Source organism: Kogia breviceps, chromosome 1 (assembly GCF_026419965.1).
Source record: "Kogia breviceps isolate mKogBre1 chromosome 1, mKogBre1 haplotype 1, whole genome shotgun sequence".
NCBI lineage: Eukaryota > Metazoa > Chordata > Mammalia > Artiodactyla > Physeteridae > Kogia > Kogia breviceps.
Window position 1 is genome coordinate 159,513,559 of NC_081310.1, and position 23,329 is coordinate 159,536,887.

Below are 23,329 nucleotides of genomic sequence, written 5' to 3' on the forward strand. Positions count from 1 at the left end.
TATTTCAGTGTAAATTTCTAGCTTTAAAGGTATTTTAAGATGATATTTATCTGTATATTATATCCTTAAAGGTAAGTTTGAATGACTTATGATATAAATATTATTACGCTAATAAAACTGAATGAGTGAGATCATCATCATCATCATGAAAACGCAGATTGCTTTTTCATGGGTGTGAGATTTTGTTAGCTAGGAGACCTAGTATTTTAAAGGACTGTCTCTCATAATACTTATAGGGTGGGAAATGATATGGAACAATTTACAGTAGTATTTTGTAAGTTGCTTAGTAGCCAGTATATCTTAAACTTTGGCATAAAGAGATTTAATTCATTTTCACTAAGTGCTAAGTAGCTTCATTTTACAAATAGAAAAGACAATAAAACTTCAGTTTCTGATTGGGAAATGATGCAAAAGAGGTATTTCAAACATTAAAAATACAGAAAATTGGGCAGTGTTGCATTTAGAGCAGTAAGCAATGCATGTGATCATGTTATTGGAGCACCGTTTCTTAAATGCCACACCAGCACATACAGGAGGTTGGATGTCGAAGCACTGGTAGCAGTTGCCAGTAAGAGCTCATGGATGGGCATTTCTTAACATGTTACTTGTAAGTTGGATTTCCTTGTCCTGATAGTTTGAAATGGGCAAAAGCTCTAAAATTGTTAGATCCATTATTTTGTTTTAATGTAGCACATTCACCAGAGATTGTCTGACAGGTGGACCATACTAGGGTGGGGAGAATGATTTACTGAGGGGCTGAGGAAGAAGCCAGAGAGAGAGACTTCTTATTAGAAGTTGACTCTATTATTGTACTTATTATTCTGGAATTTTCTTAAAGGTGATACAAAGTGAAGAGATCATCACTAATATATTTCTCTTTGTGGTAGTGAGATATGGAATGGTTACCTCAATTACATTATTTTTGTTCAATTTTTGAGCTTCTTAAGAAATGCAAAAGAGTCATAGACTTTAAGCAGTTATTGCTGAAAATAGCTTAAGAATGGAAGATAAAATAATCTCAAAAAAGTTTTCTCAATCTGAAGCGATAGATATAGTTACTGATATAATATTGGACAGCTTCTAAATTTAGCTAGATAATGTTTCAAAGTACAAAGGTTTTGCAGTAGACAATATTTTTTTATTTGTGTACATCCATCTATGGTTTTTCACTATTGCATCTTTTGAGGATGTGCATTTTAAATAGCCTCTTTGGGAGAACACTAAAATTTACATTGTTCTTTTCAGGCTAAATTGGCTACCCTCAAATATTTGATTTCTTTTATTTATAGAAGTTTTGTTATCAGTCAAAATTGCTTTGTTATATGCTTATCCTTCTTTTACTTAGTGGTGATGGTAAGGTATATGTTAATTCTTAAGCTTTGCTGAATCCAAAATGTGTGCTTGGCAGAGGAAGTCTAAATTGTTGAATTTTTTTGCATAAGGTGCTGTAAATAAAAGATACCTTGGGGTATGGTTAGTATAGGCCGAGTTCTAATGGTTGAGTGTGCAAGTTCATTGAAAAAAAAATAGGATTAAAGCTTTGCATTAGTAGATTCATTACTCATTCCACCCCAATACAGGTGTTGTATTGTCCATGGTAATGAGATACTAGATTAAGAATAACATGGATAATTGACATCTACAAGTAATTAAAACTTTTCATTTTCGTGATTATTTTCAATTTTGTGGAGCAAGACAACTTACCTGAAAATGATAACAAGTATATTGTATTACCTATTGAGTTAACTCTGATTTAGCCATTGGTAATGAGGCACAGACTAGGAATAACATGAATAATTAAGATCTGTAACTAACATGAACTCCTAATACTTATTTTCTAATTTCTCTGGCAAAAGGCAGTTTACTAGAGCTTATTAATAACTATCAGAATCAAAGAACTTCACTGCTTCTTTCTGACCCCACTTTCTAATGTAGGTGCTAATGAATAAAGCCAAAATGAAGACATCAAGGGAGAAGTAAGGGAATATTGACCATCAATAAATGTGTTTCTGCCTAATCCAAACTTGGCTTTTCTGAGTATTCTTGCTTTTCTCCATATTTATAAAGTCACAGATAGTGATTATATGAGCTCATATCTCAAGCACAGAAACCAAACTTTCAAAGCCTCTTTAGATGTGACCAAAGTGCCAAAAGATTAGGGTTTTTTTTTAGCATTTATATAGTCTTCCTAATTCAGTTAAATTAGAAAATCTGCTACATAATTAATTTCTACATATTTGTTTCCTGTATGTATTCCCATTAATTACCATCTTGAAAACTTACAGTTCAAGACTTTTTTCTTAAAGAGCAAACCAGCGATTAACTTCCTATTTTATGTCGTAAGATGATCACTTAACTCATATGATGTACACTGCTAGTTTGTCAAGTTCCATGGAGAAAATTAGGCCCAAAATGATCCAAGGAGGGGAAGCTGTAAAAGGATGTTCTATCTCAAATGTTTATGGTTTGAGCTTTGTGTTGTTGTTACAGGGAGAAGGTAGACCCACATTCTTTCCTACCTTAAACTGCATATGTACAGTTTTATTAAAAATTTTCTTCAGGTAGTCAACACATATTTAGGAATTCACCCTCTCATATGTATGCTTTTCAGTTTTGCATAGAAGTTTATAGGAAATGACTTGGTATCAGACAAACTTAATTCAGTTCCTAGTTCTGTCTCTTCCAAGGTTTGAGATCCTAAGGAAGAAATTCAACCACTCTACACATTAGTTTTCTCTTCTGTAACATGAGATAATAAAAATACCAAACAGAGTTTGCTGTTAGAATAAAATGATATAATGCAGGTAAAGTGCCTTAGAGTGATTGGCACAAGGTAAGCGTTCAGTATATGTTCTAATTAGTAGTAGTATTCTATATCTTACTGTCATCTCTTTGTTACTCTCCCTTCATCGTCATGCTATTTCTTCTCTGACTTCTATCTTCACATGGCTATCTGCATATAGGACTAACCAATTTGAAAATACCTTTTTTGTTGTTGTTGCTGTCACTTTTGCTACCAGCCTATTTTTCTCTATTGTTTCTTTGTGTGGCCCTTTTCCCCCTTCCTAGCTTTTCAGTAACCCTACTTAGTTTCCTGTTCACCCATACCATTGTGCTTAATTTATCTCCCCAGGACTAAGAATAATTTTAAGGCCAAATCCATTGGTCCTTCCTACATTGGTTACTGATTTCTTGGGTTGCATTCTCCTAGATATTCATAGACCTACCTCTTTGACCTTTTGCTTCTGTTGCCTTTGCCAAGGACTGACGGACACACTCTGACCCCCTCTTTCCTCCCTTTTCCACACCCCCTGTCATCCATATACTGATAACTCACAAATATTTGTCAAGCCCTCAGTTCTCTTGAGTGCCAGTCTGACATCTCCAGTTAGGCATTTTGAGGTTTATCATTTCAAAGCCAGTATATCTAAAATTAGTCTCATCTTGTTGAAAAAAATTGGCTTCAAGTTTTGAACTTTCCTGTTTCTGTCAGTGTTTTTCTTTCTCACTACTGCCACCCCATCACCTAACATCTGAAATTTTGATGTCAGATATAAGTGCTTATTCCATCCTCCTGCCTTTCTTCCTAAACCAATTTTAGTTATGACTCTCAGTTGTGAAAATCTTTACTGCTGCCCACTGCCACTGTTAATAATGGGAGGATGTCATCCTCATGGATATATTGGAACTGGAAAAAAAAATTATAGGCCATTCTCTTGTACTACTTATTTTTTGATTGCCTGCCTCTGAACTGTGCACCATACACATGCTCTTTTTTATTCCCACCCTTATACCTTTTGTTGTTGCAATCTAGAATGTTCCTTACTTCCCTGCTTATGTGAATTCTACCCATGCCTTAAAGTCCAGCTCAAACTCACCACTTTTCTAAACTTTCTCTTCTCTGTCCCTTCAGTCTATACCTGTCTTCCCTGTGTTGGAATTCCCAGAGGAGTGTGTATACACTTATATGGCACGTTCAGTACGTTATCTTATTGTACTATTTTAATGTGTATGTATATAGATTCCAATATCTTACAGCTTATACTGTGAGCTCCTTAAGCTTAGAAATTGTACCTTGGATCTTATTTTTCACTATGTATGATAATATATTCTTAGATGGAGGTAAATTTAAGGAAAATATTGACAGTAGAAATGAATAAACTTCCATTTTGTGCATGAAATTTAAAACAGGACAACACACACCCAGAAACCACAGGCAGAATGGATTGGGAGCACAGTTGCTATCATGAAGAGTCAGACATTTCCATATCGTTCATATTACCTTCATGAGAGAGAAGCTCCCAATTATTTAAACTTTATCAGTAAAGATTTAGTAGTTCATAGTAATTGCCCATATTTTTTTTCCCTAGATGAAGAAGGATGGCTTATTTTGGGTAGAAATAAAATTAGATACATGAGCTCAACATTCTTTTCCTGGCAATAATGTTCTTAGAACATGCTGAGAAGCATATGATTGAGAAATAAAGGCAGGCTGTTAGTAGGGTTTTCTAACACCTACCCTAGTTTAATAGACTCCCTTTCTGGTCTTTGACTTAAACATCTTGCTCTATAGTTGATACTTTTTTATATGAAGGATATTCCTAGGGGCTTCCCTTGTGGTGCAGTGGTTAAGAATCCTCCTGCCAATGCAGGGGACACGGGTTCAAGCCTTGGTCCGGGAATATCCCACATGCCGCGGAGCAACTAAGCCCATGTGCCACAACTACTGAGCCTGTGCTCTAGAGCCCGTGAGCCACAACTACTGAGCCCATGTACCACAACTGCTGAAGCCCACGTGCCTAGAGCCCATGCTCCACAACAAGAGAAGCCACCCCAATGAGAACACGCTGCAACGAAGACTAGCCCTCGCTCACCCCAACTAGAGAAAGCCCACATGCAGCAACGAAGACCCAACACAGCCAAAAATAAATAAATTTTTTTAAAAAGAGAGAATATTCCTATAACTTCCATTTTGAGAATTAGGCCAACGTAACGAATGTACCTGATTATTTCTAGTTTTGGATTAGTCTGTAGAATTTTTTTTTTAATCACTTAAATAGCATTTTCTGTAAGATTACCAAAATACTTCAAATTATCTTTGTTCTTTTTAATAATTCTTCAAGTATGGATATACTAGTGTACAAGTATAGATATACTGTATATATGGTTTGGGTTTTTTTTAGGTTTTATTCATAAATTAGTGTCCTGTTGTTTATTTTTTACTCTGTATTTATGTGAAACAGATACAAATATATTCATGTTTCATAGATTTACCTGTTTAGTTGTACAACTGACTTGGGTTGCTAAAATGAATTATTTTATTCTTTTTTTTTTTGCGGTATGCGGGCCTCTCACTGTTGTAGCCTCTCCTATTGCAGAGCACAGGCTCCAGACGTGCAGGCTCAGCGGCCATGGCTCACGGTCTAGCCGCTCTGCGGCATGTGGGATCTTCCCGGACCAGGGCACGAACCCGTGTCGCCTGCATCGGCAGGCGGACTCTCAACCACTGCGCCACCAGGGAAGCCCCTGAATTATTTTATTCTTAAATATAGCAGAGAATTTTTATGTATTTGTTTAAATTTTATTTCCACTACCGCCTGTAGCACTTCAGGGAATATGGAGGAATGGGGACAAATTTATCATTTTCTTTAACTTGTGTGATTTCTAGAAAATAGGACACTTTCCTTGAAATTTATTTTTATTTTTCTTATTTTTTTGAAATTTATTTTAAAATAAAGCCAAGATCCCAGTTCAAGGAGCCCTTCATTCCTGGATGAGGAACCTTGGATGTGGCTTGCTTTGGTATTTTTCTAAAACAGACCTTAGCAACGCATTACAGTAGTCTTGTTCACTTTTTCCTTGCCATTTTCTAATTGCTGCTATCCTCTTTTGTTGTTGATGACACAGGTGAGCAAGTAGAGCATGATCATGGAAAGTAGAGCGTAACTAGGAAGGCATCTGCAAATGTCTTTAGTCACTCACTTGTTGAGATGGCATTTGATAGTAACTGAGGTTGTGCACTAATTCAGGAGAGGATTTTCCCAAAGGACTACCTTAAGATTAAAAGATAGTTATCCTAGTTTAGTGGAAGACACTGTTTGCTAAGAGAACCTGCTGCTGCCCTAGTCAAGGGTGGGCAGGAGGTGGGGGTAGGGAGGGAGATGTACATCTGTTGCCTTTACTTAGTCTCAGGATAAGCAAGTCTGTACCAAAATAAAATAGCCAAGTATATTTGGATATTGAAATTTTTGTGAAAACTCATTACAGTGGTGGTAGTCTTACCAGGTAATTTTACAGTGAAGTTTGATTCTTATTCTTGTCCACGTGTATGTTTGCATTTGTTCATTTTGATTTTGTGCAGTTTACTAAGTTTGCTTACTGAAAAAGAAGACCTTTGTGTGTGTGGATTAATGTTGGAATTTTTTTTTAGAGAAGATCGTTTTCATATTTAGATGAGACATGGAGAAACATTAATTACAATTAATTTTAATATGGACATCTATCCAGCTTAAAATATATCACTAATGTGAGGTAGTTTCTCAGTAACCTTTCGCTTAAGGCCTGTGCTTTTGTGTTACTATGTGGATTTTTACTATAGCTAAGAAGTGAGGTTGGGAAATTTGAGTGAATGTGTTTGCTCTTTGGAAGAGAAAGGGCAAGAATGAGTAAATATTATATTGGCTTGTTTATTCCTTTTCGTCTTGCATAAACTTTTCTTCTAGGGGTGCGTTTAAAGTGATTCTCTAAAAATGCAAGTTTTGAAATCTGTTTCATTTTATTAAAGGAAACCAGCATCAATCCCACTATTGGTAGTTCGTACATAAATATTCAGTTACGTCGGAATATTTTTATATTGGTATGAAACCATGAGAGGTATGTGATACTTAAAAAACGGCAAACTTGACATTTTATCATTGTAAAGGTAGTATGGGTCCCTAGTAGTCATGTAAAATAAAGAAAAATATAAAAAGAAAGAAACCCTACAATTTCATGTTCCAGGGAGAGCCATTGTTAACATTTTGCTATATTTTCTATGAATGTATATAAATGGCTTTATATTTATTTGCCATCATACTGTATATGCCTTTGTATTCAACTTTTAATTTTTATTATTTTTTATTTTTTGGCTGCGTTGGGTCCTCGTTGCTGCACGTGGGCTTTCTCTCGTTATGGCGAGTGGGAGCAACTCTTCGTTGCAGTGCACAGGCTTCTCCTGCGGTGCCTTCTTTTGTTGCGGAGCACGGGCTCTAGGTGCGCAGGCTTCAGTAGTTGCCACGGGCCCTAGAGTGTGCAGGCTTCAGTAGCCGTGGCTCGCGGGCTCTAGAGTGCAGGCTCCATAGTTGTGGCGCACGGGCTTAGTTGCTGCACAGCATGTGGGATCTTCCCAGACCAGGGATCGAACCCATGTCACCTGCCTTGGCAGATGGATTGTTAACCACTGTGCCACCAGGGAAGTCCCTGTATTGAACTTTTAAAAATTAGCATTATGTCCTAGACATTTTCTTACATTACGTGACCCTTTTAAGGCAAATTTTATTTTTCTTAATTGTACTTACAATGTAAGTAGAGACATCATAATTACATCTATTTATAGAGACTAGGTATTATTAGTGATGTGAAGTCCAAGATTTTTCTTCGGCGTTTGGGAGAGGGTAGGAAATTAGAATATTCGAAGATGGGAATAAGTAACATATTTTTCCTATTCCTATTAAGCATTTCTTAGAAAATGCTTTTTGAATCAGTATATCATTATATATAAACCATATAATAATTTTATGAACAGAGTATTGACAGTGGATTGTTTTCCCAAATATAAAATTACTTTAGATCTGCAGGTGGCATGCTTTCAAAATATTTTATAATTGAATTATGAGAATTTTTCAAACCACTGTAGTTTTTCAAGCTACTGCGTTAAAGTGAAGCTGTTACTATGCCTTCCTGAAGTGTAAGAATAGAATAGAATATAAATGTAAAAAAAGAAATTCATAAGTTTAAAAGCATGAGAAAGATATATGCCACAGTGACATGCTAAATCAATAAAGATTATTTCCATATAATGGAAATTTTATTATTAAAAAAATTTTTTTTAAGTTTTTGGCTGCGCCACGTGGGATGTGGCATCTTAATTCCCCGACTAGGAGTTGAACCCGGGTCCCCTGCATTGGAAGTATGGACTCTTAACCACTGGACCGCCAGGGAAGTCCCTGGAAATTTTAAATGTCAAATCAGTCTTGGTCTATTGACTGTACAAATATTGAATCAGTATAGAAATTTAGATATTATTTTAATTTAACAAAATGCATTTATTATAGGTCAGTTAGAGGCTAGTTAATATTTTGCTATAGTTTAAATGCAGAGTGAAGCTTTCCCCTAGTATGTTGAAAGAACATAAAGCCCTTTCTGTCAGCCTCAGGCACGTTTCCCACTAGTTTCTCCCAGATACTAGAATCCTTGTGATAGTTACGAATCATTGCCTAATTAATCGTCTGGAATGTGAGGTATTGTACTAGATTGTGGAACCTCTAAGAAAGATGAGGCATCAGCTCTGTCCTTCAGAAGGTTATTATTTAGAGGTAACTATAATACAGTGTAGTAAGGGTCATAATAGAGGTTAGGTACAAACTGCTGTAAGAGCACAGGTAAAGGAACTTCAAGGTGGGTCAGAGGATATTAAATTTGGCTGGGCCTTGAAGAATGAAAAGTGAGCTTCCAGATAGCAATGGTGTGGAAGGGCATTCAAGGCAGAGCAGGTGGTGTAGGAAAGGCACACGGACATTGAAGTCTATTGTCTATTGGAGAAAGAGGAGGGTCTATTGAGGATGGGGCACAGGTGACCATGAAGAAGAGGGGGTAGTAAAAGAGGAAGGATAATGAGGGGCCCAGAATTGAAGGTTCTAAGGTATCTTGTAGCCTGTTTTACTTTATCCTATAGATAAGAGGGAACCATTGTATATTTTTGAAATAGAGTAATTAAAGAAATCTCCTTTACAATGAGTTATTTTTTAAGAAAGTTAGACATTTGGAATAGGAAGAAACAAAGGCAAAAAAAATTATGAATCAGGAGAGGGACAATGAAAACTAGCATGTGTCTTTTGAGAGCCAATGTGAGGTGCATATCTAAAGGTGTATCTCCATTTTGAGTGTGGATCGGTTAACAGTGTAAGCAAGGTTAAAATTTTAGGCATAAAAAAAATTTAGGCATTCTGCTAAATAAATAATAAAGTACTAGCAGAGCTCACCATTATGAATCTGTAATCACCTAGACTTATGGAATGTTAGCCCAAGAAGAGTCTTTCATTGATCATCCATTGTGTTGGCTCTTTTAAGGGAATTTTTTAAGGAAAGCAGCATGGTAGTAGTTGCACTTTTAAATTAATCAGTTGGTTGAGAAAATATAAGTTAAAAAGCAGTTATTAAAAACATTGTTCAGTGTCTTATTTAATCACAGAAGCATCTGCATATATTTGAAAAATAGTGGCACATGTGTGAAACATTTAGTCTACAGTGTGTAGCGTAGCATATAGCAGAGCTCAGACTCTGGAACGAGAAATGAGAACCTACTGTATTGCACAGGGAACTCTTACTCAATGCTCTGTGGTGACCTAAATGAGAAGGAAATCCAAAAAAAGAGGGGATATGTGTATATGTATAGCTGATTTACTTTGCTGTACAGTATAAACTAACACAATATTGTAAAGCAACTATACTCCAATAAAAATTTTAAAAAACCTAGTTTGAATTTATCACTTGCTTAATTGTATCTTTGAACAAGTTACTTGCTCATCTGTGCCTCAGTTTTTTCATGTGTAAAATGTGAATAATAGTATCTACCTCATAGATTTGTCATATGGGGTGTAAATGAGTATAACAGTACCTAGCACAATATAAGGGTCATTGAAAATGTTTGCTATCATGATGATGATGCTATCTTGTATAAGTCATGCAATCATTCACAGACCTTCTGATAAGTTTTTCTTCTATTTTCTTAGATTCTTATTCTGATGAATGATCATGGGGGTCTTTGAATAGTATGTTATTTAAAGGATATTGTTACTTTTAGAAGCTTGTGTTCACAATTTTACTTCACTCTCTTCGAGATCTCTGCCCACCTCATGCAGACACATGCCTTAGGAGTTATCAATCCATTCTTCTTTCTCACCCGTGGTTCCTGGAGACAATCAAGTCCTAATTCCCTATGGAATCCTTTGTATATAATGAATTAACCTCTCTTCTGTGCAGTGGTACTAGTAATTTACCATTCTTCAGAGAATTGGGAAAATAGTCATTCAAATGATCTTCTCTGGTTCAAATGAGGAACTCCAATTGTCAGAGTATATGTAAATTTGGACATCTTGGCTGCTGTGTTTCATAGTGGTAATGATAATGGCAAGGTTGCATTCATCTGTCTCTCAACTATCCCTTGTACAGAGATTTCCCATTGTATTTTTTTTAAATCTCTGTATCCATTTTTTTTTTTTAACTAAATTTATTTATTTATTATTTTTGGCTGTGTTGGGTCTTTGTTGCTGCACGCGGGCTTTCTCTAATTGTGGCGAGCAGGGGCTACTCTTTGTTGCAGTGCGCTGGCTTCTCTTGTTGCGGAGCACAGGCTCTAGGTGCATGGGCTTCAGTGGTTGTGGCACGTGGGCTCTAGAGTGAAGGCTCGATAGTTGTGGCGCACGGGCTTAGTTGCTCCACGGCATGTGGGATCTTCCTGGACCAGGACTTGAACCTGTGTCCCCTGCATTGGCAGGCAGATTCTTAACCACTGAGCCACCAGGGAAGCCCCTAATCTCTGTATCCTTTATCATTAAGCATAAGGTCTAGCACATAGATGAATAAATGAACATGTCATTTTCAAAATCGTTTATCTTTTTTTTGTTTTAAGAAATTCTTTCTTACACTGAGATCTGTATTTTCTTCTGCACATTTTAAAGTTTTGTCTTTCACATTAGGTCTGTAATATACCTGGAATTAATTTTTCTGTTTGGTATGATTTAGAGACTTATAATTTTTTTCTTCTTGCCATACGGGTATGCCCAGCATTATTTACTGAATAGTTAGTTCTCTTTTCCTCTGGTCAATTTTAATGTCATGCCTTCTCATCATTTTTTCTGTATATACCTAGATCTGTGTCTAAGTTCTCTTTTATCTTCCTTTGATCTATTTGTCTATCCTTGCATCAAACCAAGCTGTCTTAGTTATTTTAGCTTTCCAGTAATTCATAATATCTTATAGGGTAAGTCCTTTTTACATTTTATAATGCTGTTTTTGGTTTTTTTCTTTGTTCTTCCAAATATGTTTTAGAATATGTTCTTCCAAAGCTTTTCAGGTTCCTTGGAAAATCTTGTTAGGATTTTCATTGGAGTGTATAGATTAATTAGGAGAGAATTAACATCTTTATTATGTTACTCATCACTCACTAAATAGTAATGAAGTACCTCCTGCATACTGGGAACTGGGAATATAGCAGTGAACAAAATTCGCAAATATCCCTGGGCTCATGGAGCTTGCATTCTAGTAGAAGGAAATATGTTCTATTACTCATAGTAGCCAAAACTAGGATCAGTCTAAATGTCCATCAAATGTATATCCATACAATGGAATACTACTCAGCAATAAAAAGGAACAAACTACGTATACATGCAGTAACATGGATGAATCTCAAAATATACTGGGTAGGGCTTCCCTGGTGGCGCAGTGGTTGCGAGTCTGCCTGCCGATGCAGGGGACACGGGTTCGTGCCATGGTCTGGGAGGATCCCACATGCCGCGGAGCAGCTGGGCCCGTGAGCCATGGCCGCTGAGCCTGTGCTTCCGGAGCCTGTGCTCCACAACAGGAGAGGCCACAGCAGTGAGAGGCCCGCGTACCACACACACAAAAAAAACAATAAAAATATATACTGGGTATAAGAATACAATAGGGCTTCCCTGGTGGCGCATTGGTTGAGAGTCCGCCTGCCGATGCAGGGGACACGGGTTCGTGCCCCGGTCCAGGAGGATCCCACATGCCGCGGAGTGGCTGGGCCCGTGAGCCATGGCTGCTGAGCCTGCACGTCCGGAGCCTGTGCTCCGCAGCGGGAGAGGCCACAACAGTGAGAGGCCCGTGTACCGCAAAAAAAAAAAAAAAAGAATACAGTAGACTACAAAACAAAAAAGAAAGAATACAGTAGACTACACATTACCATAGACTACATATTATATGATTCTATTTATATGAAATGTCTATAAAAGGTAAAATTATAGCAACAGAAAGCAGGTCACTGGTTGCCTGGGGCTTGAAATGGGGATGAGAATTGACTCCTAAATGGTATGAAGGAACTTTTTAGATTGTGGAAGTGTTATAAAACTGAATTGTGGTGATCATTGCACAACTGTATATATTTACTAAAACTCACTGAATTGTATCCTTAAAAGGGGCAACTTTTATGGTTGTATAAATTATATCTCATAAAGCTATTTAATTATTTTATGCCAACTCAGATGTAACTTGAAAACATGCTAAGTCGCAAAGAAGCCAGCCACAAAAAGACACGTTATATGAGTCCATTCATATGAAATATCTAGAACAGACAAAGCTATAGAGATAAAAAGTAGATTGGTGGTTGCCTAGGGCTGGGGTGATTGGGAGGGAAATAGGGAGTGACTTGCTAACGGGTATGGGGTTTCTTTTTGCAGTGACAAAAATGTTCTAAAATTGTTGTGGTCATGGTTCCACAACTCTGTAAATATACTAAAAAGCATTGACTTGTACACTTTAAATGGGTGAATTGTATGGTATGTGAATTATCTCAATAAAGCTCTTCTAGAAAATAAATAAAATTATATGCTGTATATGAAGGAGAATCAGTGGAGGGAGATGGTGGTGGGTGGTGGTGAGGAAGGCCTCACTGAGAAGTTAACAGTTGAGCAAAGATTTCAAAGAAATGGGGGATTGAGGCATGTGGATACTTGGGGGAAAAACTTTCTAGGAAGAGGGGATCATCAGTGAAAGATCCTGAGAAGGGAACATATCTGACATGTTTGAGAAGCAGCAGTAAGGCCAGTGTGGCTGAAATAGAGTGGCAAGGGAGAGAGCAATAGGAAATGAAGCTGGGAGATGGGATCACGTGGGGCCATTGTAAAGACTTGGGTTTTTACAGTAAGGGAGATGGTGAGTCAGTGCAGAGTTTTGCGTAGAGGAGTGACATCATCTGACATAGGTGTTTAACAGTGGCTGCTGTGCTGAAAATAAACTGAAAGGTAGCATGCGTGGAATAAGGGAAACCAATTAGAAGGCAGCAGTCTAGGAGAGAGAGAAAAGTGACTGGGACCAAGGTTGAAGAAAAACGTGGCCAGTTTTTAAAGTATATTTTGAAGGAAGGAGCAAAAAATTTGCTGACAGATTGGAGATGATATTGTGAGAGAAAGAGAAGAGTCAAAGAAGATGCTATATTTTTTGGCTAGAGAAAATGAGAGGGAGGAAGATGGAGGATAAAACAGATGGGGTGGGGGAGATGCCAGGAGTTCTGTTTTTGATATGTTAAAGAAGCCCATCAGACATCCAAGGATGGATTTGAGTAAGCGAATTGAATTTCTAAATCTGGAATCTAGGAAAGAAGTCCTCAAGTAAAGATTGTATTAAAAGCTATGAATCCTCCAATCCATCAACACACTATACTTAATAGGATGAGACCTTACTTTCCCTTAAGGTAGGCTTTTATAAATTGTTAACCTTCCCCTGCCTCCAAAGATAATAAATACGTTAATTTTCCTGTATTTCAGGATCTTCAAGATGAAGTTCAAAGGGAGAATACGAATCTGCAAAAACTGCAGGCCCAGAAACAGCAAGTACAGGAACTCCTTGATGGGCTGGATGAGCAGAAAGCTCAGCTGGAGGAGCAACTGCAGGAAGTCAGAAAGAAGTGTGCTGAGGAGGCCCAGCTGGTAAAGTCTGGCGGTTTACTGCTGCCTGTGTCTATAGTTTAGTTGCTTTTGCTGGCTTAAGATGGAAACATTCTCTGCTTCTTGTTGCTTTTATTGTTAGGTGGCAGTCTAGTCAACATGAAGTTCAGGGAATTGAAGGAGATGGGGCATGTTTCATCCAGAAATTACAGGGGAAATAGGACGCTTCATATATTTTTTTTCCAAATTTTAGTTGGAGGTATGGTACCTATGCCTTCCACTCTCCTCTGTCAGTCCCCTGATTGCCCTTTTCTACAAAAAATACATCAAAGAACCACCAAAATAGTAAACTAAACAAATAAGCATAATGCATTATGGAATATTTTCATGACATTTCTTTTTTTAATCCCCCTTTCTTCTCATTCACCTCCATGTTATAGATCTCATCCCTTAAAGCTGAATTAACTAGTCAAGAATCACAGATTTCCACTTATGAAGAAGAGCTGGCCAAAGCTAGGGAAGAGCTGAGTCGCCTACAGCAAGAAACAGCAGAGTTGGAGGAGAGTGTGGAGTCAGGGAAGGCCCAACTGGGACCTCTTCAGCAGCACCTGCAAGATTCACAGCAGGAAATAAGTTCAGTAAGTCTTTGTGGCAGTGAAAAATACACTCAAATGGGCACTCACATACCCTTTTAGTAAATAATATTTTCTCGATCTGCTTCTTCTCCCTCTGCCTAGTTTATTTTTCATTTTCAGTCATTTTATATGAATAGGCTTCTTGTCACCTGTCATAAGTTAAAACTGTCACGTATCTTGTACATCTTATGGTTATCACTGGAGTCTGGTTGAGTGTGCAGGATTTGTAGTTAGATGGTTTAGGTTTAAATGCTGGCTCTGCCACTTATTGCCTCAATCTTCTCAGTATCAGATTCCTCATCTTTAAAATTGGAGGACTGGGGGGACTTACTTGGTGGCGCAGTGGTTAAGAATCCACCTGCTAGGGCTTCCCTGGTGGCACAGTGGTTGAGAATCCGCCTGCCGATGCAGGGGACACGGGTTCGTGCCCCGGTCCGGGAAGATCCCACATGCCGCGGAGCGGCTGGGCCCGTGAGCCATGGCCGCTGAGCCTGCACGTCCGGAGCCTGTGCTCCGCAATGGGAGAGGCCACAACAGTGAGAGGCCCGCGAACCACAAAAAACAACAAACAAACAAACAAACAAAAAAAGAATCCACCTGCCAGTGCAGGGAACACAGGTTCAAGCCCTGGTCTGGGAAGATCCCACATGCTGCAGAGAAACTAGAATCTTCCTGTGTGTCACAACTACTGAGCCTGCGCTCTAGAGCCCACGAGCCACAACTACTGAGCCCACATGCCACAACTACTGAAGCCCATGTGCCTAGAGCCCCAGCTCCACAGCAAGAGAAGCCACTGCAATGAGAAGCCCGTGCACTGCAACAAAGAGTAACCCCCACTCGCCACAACTAGAGAAAGTCCATGCACAGCAATGAAGACCCAACGCAGCCAAAAATAAATTTATTTTAAAAAAAAATTGGAGAATTGGGAATTCCCTGGTGGTCGAGTGGTTAGGACTCTGCCCTTTCACTGCCGAGGGCCCAGGTTTAACCCCTGGTTGGGGAACTAAGATATCCTGTAAGCTGTGTGGCGTGGCCAAATTTTAAAAAATAAATAAAATTGGAGACTTAACAGTACTCCTCTACCTCCTAGAGCTGCTTGTAAAGTTTCAATGAGGCAAAACCAGTGAGACATTTGAGCACAGTGTTTGGTAAATAAGTGCTCAGTATGTGTTGCTTATTTTTTATAAATAATAACCCAGTGCCTTCCCTTTTGGGATTCTTATCTTAAAATCAGTTTTGCTCATTTAGAGACCTGTATTTTTTGTAATTAGGCAATTGTTCTTTATATAGATAAATATGCAGTGTTATGGTAGGTCCAGAACATAGATCCTTCGCTATCCTGTTTCTTGACTTCCCTAAATGGAGAATAATATTTTATAGAATGATGGCAAGATGGTTAGATGTGCATAGAGATAATGTAGCCCATTCCTTTCATTTTGAATTTGAACAAATTGAAGCCAAGGAAGGTTAAGTAACTTGCCTATGGTTACATAGCCTTTAAAAGAGCCACAGCCTAAAATTCAGATCTTCTAAAACCTGGTCAGTTAATTATTATACATAATGAAGTCCTTCCCCTTGATATGCTTCCCTCCCGCCTCTTGTCTGGCAGGTGAATACCTGCTTACTCATCTTGCAAGACATAGCTTAACCTCTTATTTCTTTGTGGCATTTTCTGAACCCTGTCTTTATTGGACATTGTACTTCTGTTATAGCAATCATAACATTTCCCCCTGCACATTTGTTTATGTGTCTATCTCCCTCAGTAAATGGAGCTTTTTGGTCTAGAAACATACATTTTTATCCTAACATTTAGCGTAATTCTTGTCCCAGTGTAGGTACTCAATAAACAGGTAGGAAACACAAAAGAAAGTCATCCTAGTGGGAATGATACCAGATAAATGGACAGTCTTTAAAATAGTTTTCTTTGAATTTTTTAAAAAACCTGTTGTTTAAAGTATAATTTATAGACCATAAAATTAACCAGTTTTTCAGTGCTGTTTCTACTCTGCCACCAAATACCACAACAGTCTCTGTCATTGGAAATCGAAATGAACACGGTGCACTGGGCGGTGTTTCCCTTTCTTTTTTCCTTCAGTAATAAGAAACACGATTGCACAGTCACTCATAAAATGTTCGTTACTCTCCCCACCCCGCAACATCCTGATTTTTAGTTTAAACTGTTAGCTTGAAGCATTAGGCATTTCAACAATAAAAAAAAAATTCTCTTTCCAGTATACCTTCAATTTTTTATCTCTTATAAATATTCATTTGAATATTTCCATTTGTGGTGGAAGTTTGCTGATTTACTGGAAGTTGATTCTGTGCCCCGGAAATGTCACTTGGGTGTCCCTGCTGGGCTAAAATGCAAAGTCCAAGTGCTAATTTTTGAACCCAGAGTTCTGTGTAAGATCCAAAAAAAAAAAAAAATTAACCAGTTTTAAGGATCCAAGTCAATGATTTTCAGTAAATTTAGAGTTGCTCAAACATCCCAATCCAGTTTTAGAACATTTCCATCACTCCCAAAAGATCCTTGTGTCCATTTATAGTCAGTCCCCACTCTTACCCCTAGGTAACTACTAATCTACATTTTGCTTCTATAAATTTGCCTTTTCTGAACGTTTCATATAGAGAAAATCAAGCACTGTGTGGTCTTTTTCATGTGGTTTCTTTCACTTAGCATAATGTTTTTGAGGCTCATCCATGTTGTAGCATGTAACAACATTACAGTCCATTGTATAAGGTATTTTGTTTATCCATTCATCAATTAATGGGCATTTGGATCCTTTCCACTTGTTGACTATTACAAATAATGCTGCTTTGAATTTTGTATTTGCATACAATTCTTTGTGTGGACGTATGTCTTCATTTCTCTTGGATATGAAACTTGTTTATATTGTAAAGTTATGTTAAACTTTTTTTTTAACTTTAAATTGCCAAACTTTTCCGAAGTGGCTGTACCATTTTATGCTCCCTCTAGCAGTGTATGAGGGTTCCAGTTTCTCCACATTCTTACCAACACTTATTGTCTTTTTGATTATAGTCATTCCTGTAGGTGTAAAGTGGTACTTCATAGTTTTTAATTTGTAATTCTCTTATGACTGGAGATGTTGATCATCTTTTCATGTGCTTATTAGCCATTTGTATATCCTTCTGGATGAAACATCTGTTTAAGTCCCTTGCCCATTTTTAAAAAAAATGGGTTCTTATTATTATTAAATTATAAGAGTTTTTAAAAATGTGTATGTATTCTGGAGATAAGTCCTTTATCAGATAGTTAGTTGATTTGCAAATAGTTTCTCCCAGTCTCTGGCTTGTCTTTTCATTTTCTTTTCTTTGACTTTTTTGAAAGAGGATTTCTTTCAAAGGAAGGAGCATAAATGAGAAAAAGAGAAAGGACTCCGGATATTATAAATTATCAGAGAGAAAATAAAACAGTGTTTTTGAGCATGGAAAATAGTTTCAGCAGGCTGTACTACCAAGTGTGCCAGAATATATTTGGTATCTGTGAAAGGAATTAGATCCTTGTGTCTGATCTCCAAACCTTAAGAATAAACATACCAAACTGTTACACTTGACTCAGTGACTATATGTCTTTCCACAGAGGGCCTATAAAAAAGGAGCTGCTCTCGAAAGCTTAACTGTAGCTTTTCTGGGAAAAGAAATAACTAAAGAAAAATTTTCTGACTTGCTGAATTTTTATTTTTATTTTTTACCTTGTATTTGCAAGAAAACAAAGAACCTTTGACCTTAACTCTATGTAACTTACTTATACAATATATACTATTTATCCAAGTATTTCTGGCACTCTAAATGTTTATTGTACTTTTCTTGCACAATTTGCAAAGAGCTTGTGTTAGTTGTTTGATTTTTTTTTTTTTTTTTTCCGTGTCCTCTTAAGTTTACATAGAGAGTAAGGCTTAGTGACAGGTGCATGGGAGAACCAGACACAGGAAAGCCTAGTTGTGTTCACGATTCTATTGATTATCTCAGAAATAACTATAAGGAACAAACTGTTCTAAATAGAACTTTCTGATAGGCAAGTATTTCACCCTACTGTTTCATCTGTATGATGGCTATTATTTTAGTATTAATGTTTTAAATTTTAAACTGCAAGGTAGTAGTGGGCATTAAAATTGATTTAATGGTCATGATAAATTTTTTTAATGAAATAAGGGAGAACAGGAAATATCAGCATGCATTACACGCAATAAGGGTAAGTATTACTTCGTGGAACTTGTTTTACCACTGTATGTGCGTGTGTGTGTGTATAATTATATATATGATGTATACGTCTATATATGTGTGTTTATGTATATAAATACACACAGAGAGACATGTTCAAACATATATATTTACTGAGTCAGGGAATCTATTTCTTTCTATGGATTAAAGTAAAAGTAAGTTTATAAGCCACTGCTCTGTAACACTAGAAATATACAAGGTCTATGCTGTGTAATAATAAATATGTAGTATTTTTGGATTGTTAGTTTAAATCCTAAATACAATGCAGTTTGGTAGATATGTACATATATGCTTACTGATGCCCACTGTTTAAATTTATAAGCATAATAGTTGCGTTTTTCAGTGAACGTATATTTTTTACCGCGGGCCTCTCACTGTTGTGGGCTCTCCCGTTGTGGAGCACAGGCTCCAGACGCGCAGGCTCAGCGGCCATGGCTCACGGGCCCAGCCGCTCCGTGGCATGTGGGATCTTCCGGGACCCGGGCACGAACCCGTGTCCCCTGCATCGGCAGGCGGATTCTCAACCACTGCGCCACCAGGGAAGCCCTCAGTGAATGTATATTAAGCACTTACAGTATGCATCATTGTGCTAGATGTTGGAGATACGAAGTTGATAACAAAAATTGTGGTCTCTACCCTCAGGCTCAAGTCTTTAACTTTTTAAAAATAGAGTGAATCAGTGGAAAAGGAACAGGAAAATTTAATTGCTATAATAGTGAGAAATGCAGTGTGCCAGGCACTTTTACACACATTGTCCATCTTTTACATAGGCCTTTACATTTTACGGAGTTCTTTCAAATCTATCTTTTGCTCCACTTAACAGTCATCTATGGAGATAGTTCTTACTACCCTTATGGATTAAGAAATGGAGGCTTAGAGAGGTTACTTTGACTAAGATCACCTAACTAGAAGGTGATAGAGCTAGATTTACATCTGTCTCCCAGTCCAGATGTTCATTTCCCAGGTTGTGACCCTGAAAAGACCTTTGGTAAATTACAGATTCCAAATTGAGCAACTTAAAAACCTTATGGGGAATGTTAGGGGAATAAGATTAGGGAACAGAGCCTTGATTTACAAAATGTCAATTAGTAATTTTTATATTTGCTAAAAACAGAAAATACAACATGCTAATAAAGAGGACTCCAATATAATTAAAATGTACATATTTTTGTGAAAATGGGTGCTATTCAGTAAAATTCCATTTATTATTCTTTTTCACTAGAAGCATTTTTTGATTCTGCTATCTCAGTTTCTTTGAGGTATATGTAAATTTGTTTTTATTGTAGACGTTGGTATAAATAAGCATTTTTTCCTTCCTCTGGTGCCCCACATTTTTCTTTTTATATATATTACAATTTATTGCATACCACTATTTGTCCCACTGTTGTCCGAGGTATATAAAGTCACTTGGCTATTGAGATTTTAAAAAGTCCTTTATTTAACCTGTTTGGCATACCTTAGATTTAGAGACTACTTCCTAGGGCTCGAGCCCATTAATAAGTAATGCCAGAGGATAGGACACTAGCTTATTTCACCTTTGTCTTCACTTCTCTTCTTCCCAGTAGGAGTATGGATGGCTCCAAAGTCTTGTGTACTCTCCCTCAACTTCTTTCTCTCCCCTAAAGCTTCATCACAAAATCTTCTCTTGCTCTGCCACTGTGCTATCTTTTTCCTAGTACCCTGACCTTTTTTCTAATTATATTCTAAAGGACTGCCAATTTGCAGATATTTGAATTAAAATTCTTAGAGCATCAGAAGATGTACAAAAAGCAAATCCATATATATTGGAATTTCAAGAGGAGAACTTGCTGGTATGGATTACTAAGTCATGCTGCATTCCTTAATGGAAGCAAATTTATCCTTGACCAAGTCTAAGCATATAGTTATTTTTACATTACTTGTCTTTCTATTAATAAATTCTGTTTTGTATTTCTACTTTGTGTTGACAGATGCAAATGAAACTGATGGAAATGAAAGAGCTGGAAAACCATAATAATCAATTAAATTGGTGCAGTAGTCCACACAACATTCTTGTGAATGGTGCTACAGATTATTGCAGTCTCAGCACCAGCAGCAGTGAAACAGCCAATCTTAATGAGCACACTGAAGGCCAGAGCAACCTAGAGTCTGAGTCCATACACCAGGAGTCTCCAGTGAGTCTAATAGTTCCTTAAATTTCATAATCAACTTCAGAAAAAAAAAATTGATTCAGATCGAAGTTTTGTTGACATCATACCTAATGTAAATATGTGGCCTTGCCTCATCTGAGACAGTTGAGAGGCGGAGAATGGGTTCTAACAGTTTTAACTAGTGTAAAAATATAATTTTAACTGATCTATTGTTATAGAGCATGTTTTCAGAATAGTAGTTCTATAGATAGTAACTTTTAAAAATAGTTTTTAAGTATTCTTGCCCAAAGCTGAAAGCAATTCTTTATTTCATAACATTGAGGACATTTATTTACTGGTTTTTTGGGAAAACACCAACTAATGCAAGAGTGCTGCTGTTATGTATGAGAGCTACAGAGACAAAAGACCTTTAACCCCGTCTTCAAGCTGCACACAGTCTAGTCATGTAACACTGTGTTAAAAGGCTGTGATAAAGTAAGCATAGGATATTCAGGTAGGACAGCTTGGAGGAGGCTCAGAGAAGATGTCATAGGGAACCTCTTTACAAGTGGCCATTGAAGTGAGAAGGGGTTAAGCAACAGAGAAGGTGGTACATTCCTAGCAGAGGAAACAGCATTAGTATAGGTATGAAATGGGAGAAAACATGCTGCACAGGATCATGAGAAGTTTTTGGAGGATATTTTGTGATGGTGGGGAATGTATTGGTAGGAGATGAGGCTCTCTCCTAGGGGGTTACCTGCATTACGTCTGGTACTTTTTATCAAGATAGAGATGTCTGTGCCCCACTTCAAACTTGTTGAACTAGAGTTTCTGGGTTGGAGCCAGGTACATATATTTTAAAAACAAATTCCATGGGTGATTATGATGTATACCTAGATAAAAATGACCACTTGTAGGTCAGAAAGGACCAGAGAGTAGGAAGTTTGGATTCATCTTGAAGCACTGGGGAATTCATGTTATTACAGTGAGTAGCTATTGAAGAATTTTTAAGCAAGAAGTGACAGGATTGAGTTTACCTTTTAAAAAATGTGGATAGGGAATTCCCTGTTGGTCCAGTGGTTAGGACTCGGCGCTTTCACTGCCGTGGCCCAGGTTCAAGTCCAGGTCAGGGAACTAAGAGCCTATAAGCCGTGCAGTGCAGCCAAAAAAAAAAAAGTGGATAATAGATTGAAGAGTAGGACTGGACACATAGCCATATGGTAAGAGACTGTTGGAATGGTCTGTGTGAGAATTGTTTTAACCTAGACTTAACCAGTAACAGGAGGGATGATGATGAGAAGAATACAAATTTGAGAGATATTAAGGATATAAAATTAACAGACTTAATATTATTTAGACAGTGCAGTCTTGGATATATTATACAATATTTTTTTAAACACAAAATGGAGATTACTAGGTTATCCTTCAAAGACATAGGGTGATATGAAATGGAGATTGCCCTTTCACTTCTTAGATCAGAAATTTAGATCCAGAAAACAATGGGAAGCCATTGAAGGACTTTTAACCAGCGTCATGATCAGATTCACATTTTATATCTATTGCTTTGGCTACCATAAGAAGGTAGATGGGAAGGACACATATTGGAGGCAGAAGGCAGTTGGAAGGTTATTACTACAGTAACACGGACCAGAAATGATACTGTAAATGAATGATAGTAACAGTGAGGATGGAAAAGAAAGGAAGGATTTAAGAAAGAGATAGGAGGTAGACTCAGCAAGACTTGGAATATAGCTGGGGGATGACCAAAGGGAAGTAGTTAAGAAAGACCTGAAGTTTTCTGACCTTGAGTGGCTTTGATGCTTGGTAATATACCATTTTCTTAAGAAAGATTATGGGAGAAGTCATTCACTGAATATGTTCTGCTTGTATTTTAAAATTTTCTAGTAATTTTTGACTATTCTTTGTCAGTTTCCCCTGCCAAGTAGAAAATACATTGTAAGTCTATGAAGAATTAATATTTTGTAGGCAAGAAGCAGTCCTGAAATACCGCCTTCTGGTGTGACTGATGAAAACGAAGTGATGACTACAGTTGTTAAGGAAAAAGTTTGTCCTGAATTTAATAGTGACAGACATTCAAAAGAGGTAAAAATAATTTTATAAGTAAATGTTTTTAACATTGTCTTCTCAAGATGGGCTGTACACTATTTTAGGCTAAGGAAAGAGAAAAATGTGTTAAGTGGACTTTATGACCACAAAAATATTTGTTATGTTACCATCAGTTGATTTTTCAAACATGTTATTTTATTTTTAAATGTTACCTTTTAAAACTTTGGTTTCTAAAACTTTTTTTTAATTTAAAATTATTTTTAGGAAGATCCATTTAATGTAGAATCAAGTTCACTGACAAATCCAGTTGCAGATTCAAACTTGGATTTTTTCCAGTGTGATCCTTTTGTTGGCAGTAAGTACTCTTATATTTGTATTATAGATTTACCAAAAA

General features: G+C 37.2%; 1 protein-coding gene across 3 annotated transcripts in view; it reads left to right on the plus strand.

Moving 5' to 3' along the window:
- EPS15 (epidermal growth factor receptor pathway substrate 15) overlaps positions 1 to 23,329 on the plus strand; it is a 168,942-nt gene that overhangs the window by 101,677 nt on the left and 43,936 nt on the right. For all 3 annotated transcript variants that reach the window (XM_059064028.2, XM_059064018.2, XM_059064037.2), the window contains 5 exons: positions 13,764 to 13,925; positions 14,324 to 14,521; positions 20,710 to 20,913; positions 22,855 to 22,971; positions 23,200 to 23,290. In XM_059064028.2, the coding sequence (XP_058920011.1) occupies positions 13,764 to 13,925; positions 14,324 to 14,521; positions 20,710 to 20,913; positions 22,855 to 22,971; positions 23,200 to 23,290 (772 nt within the window). The remainder of the gene's footprint in view (positions 1 to 13,763; positions 13,926 to 14,323; positions 14,522 to 20,709; positions 20,914 to 22,854; positions 22,972 to 23,199; positions 23,291 to 23,329) is intronic.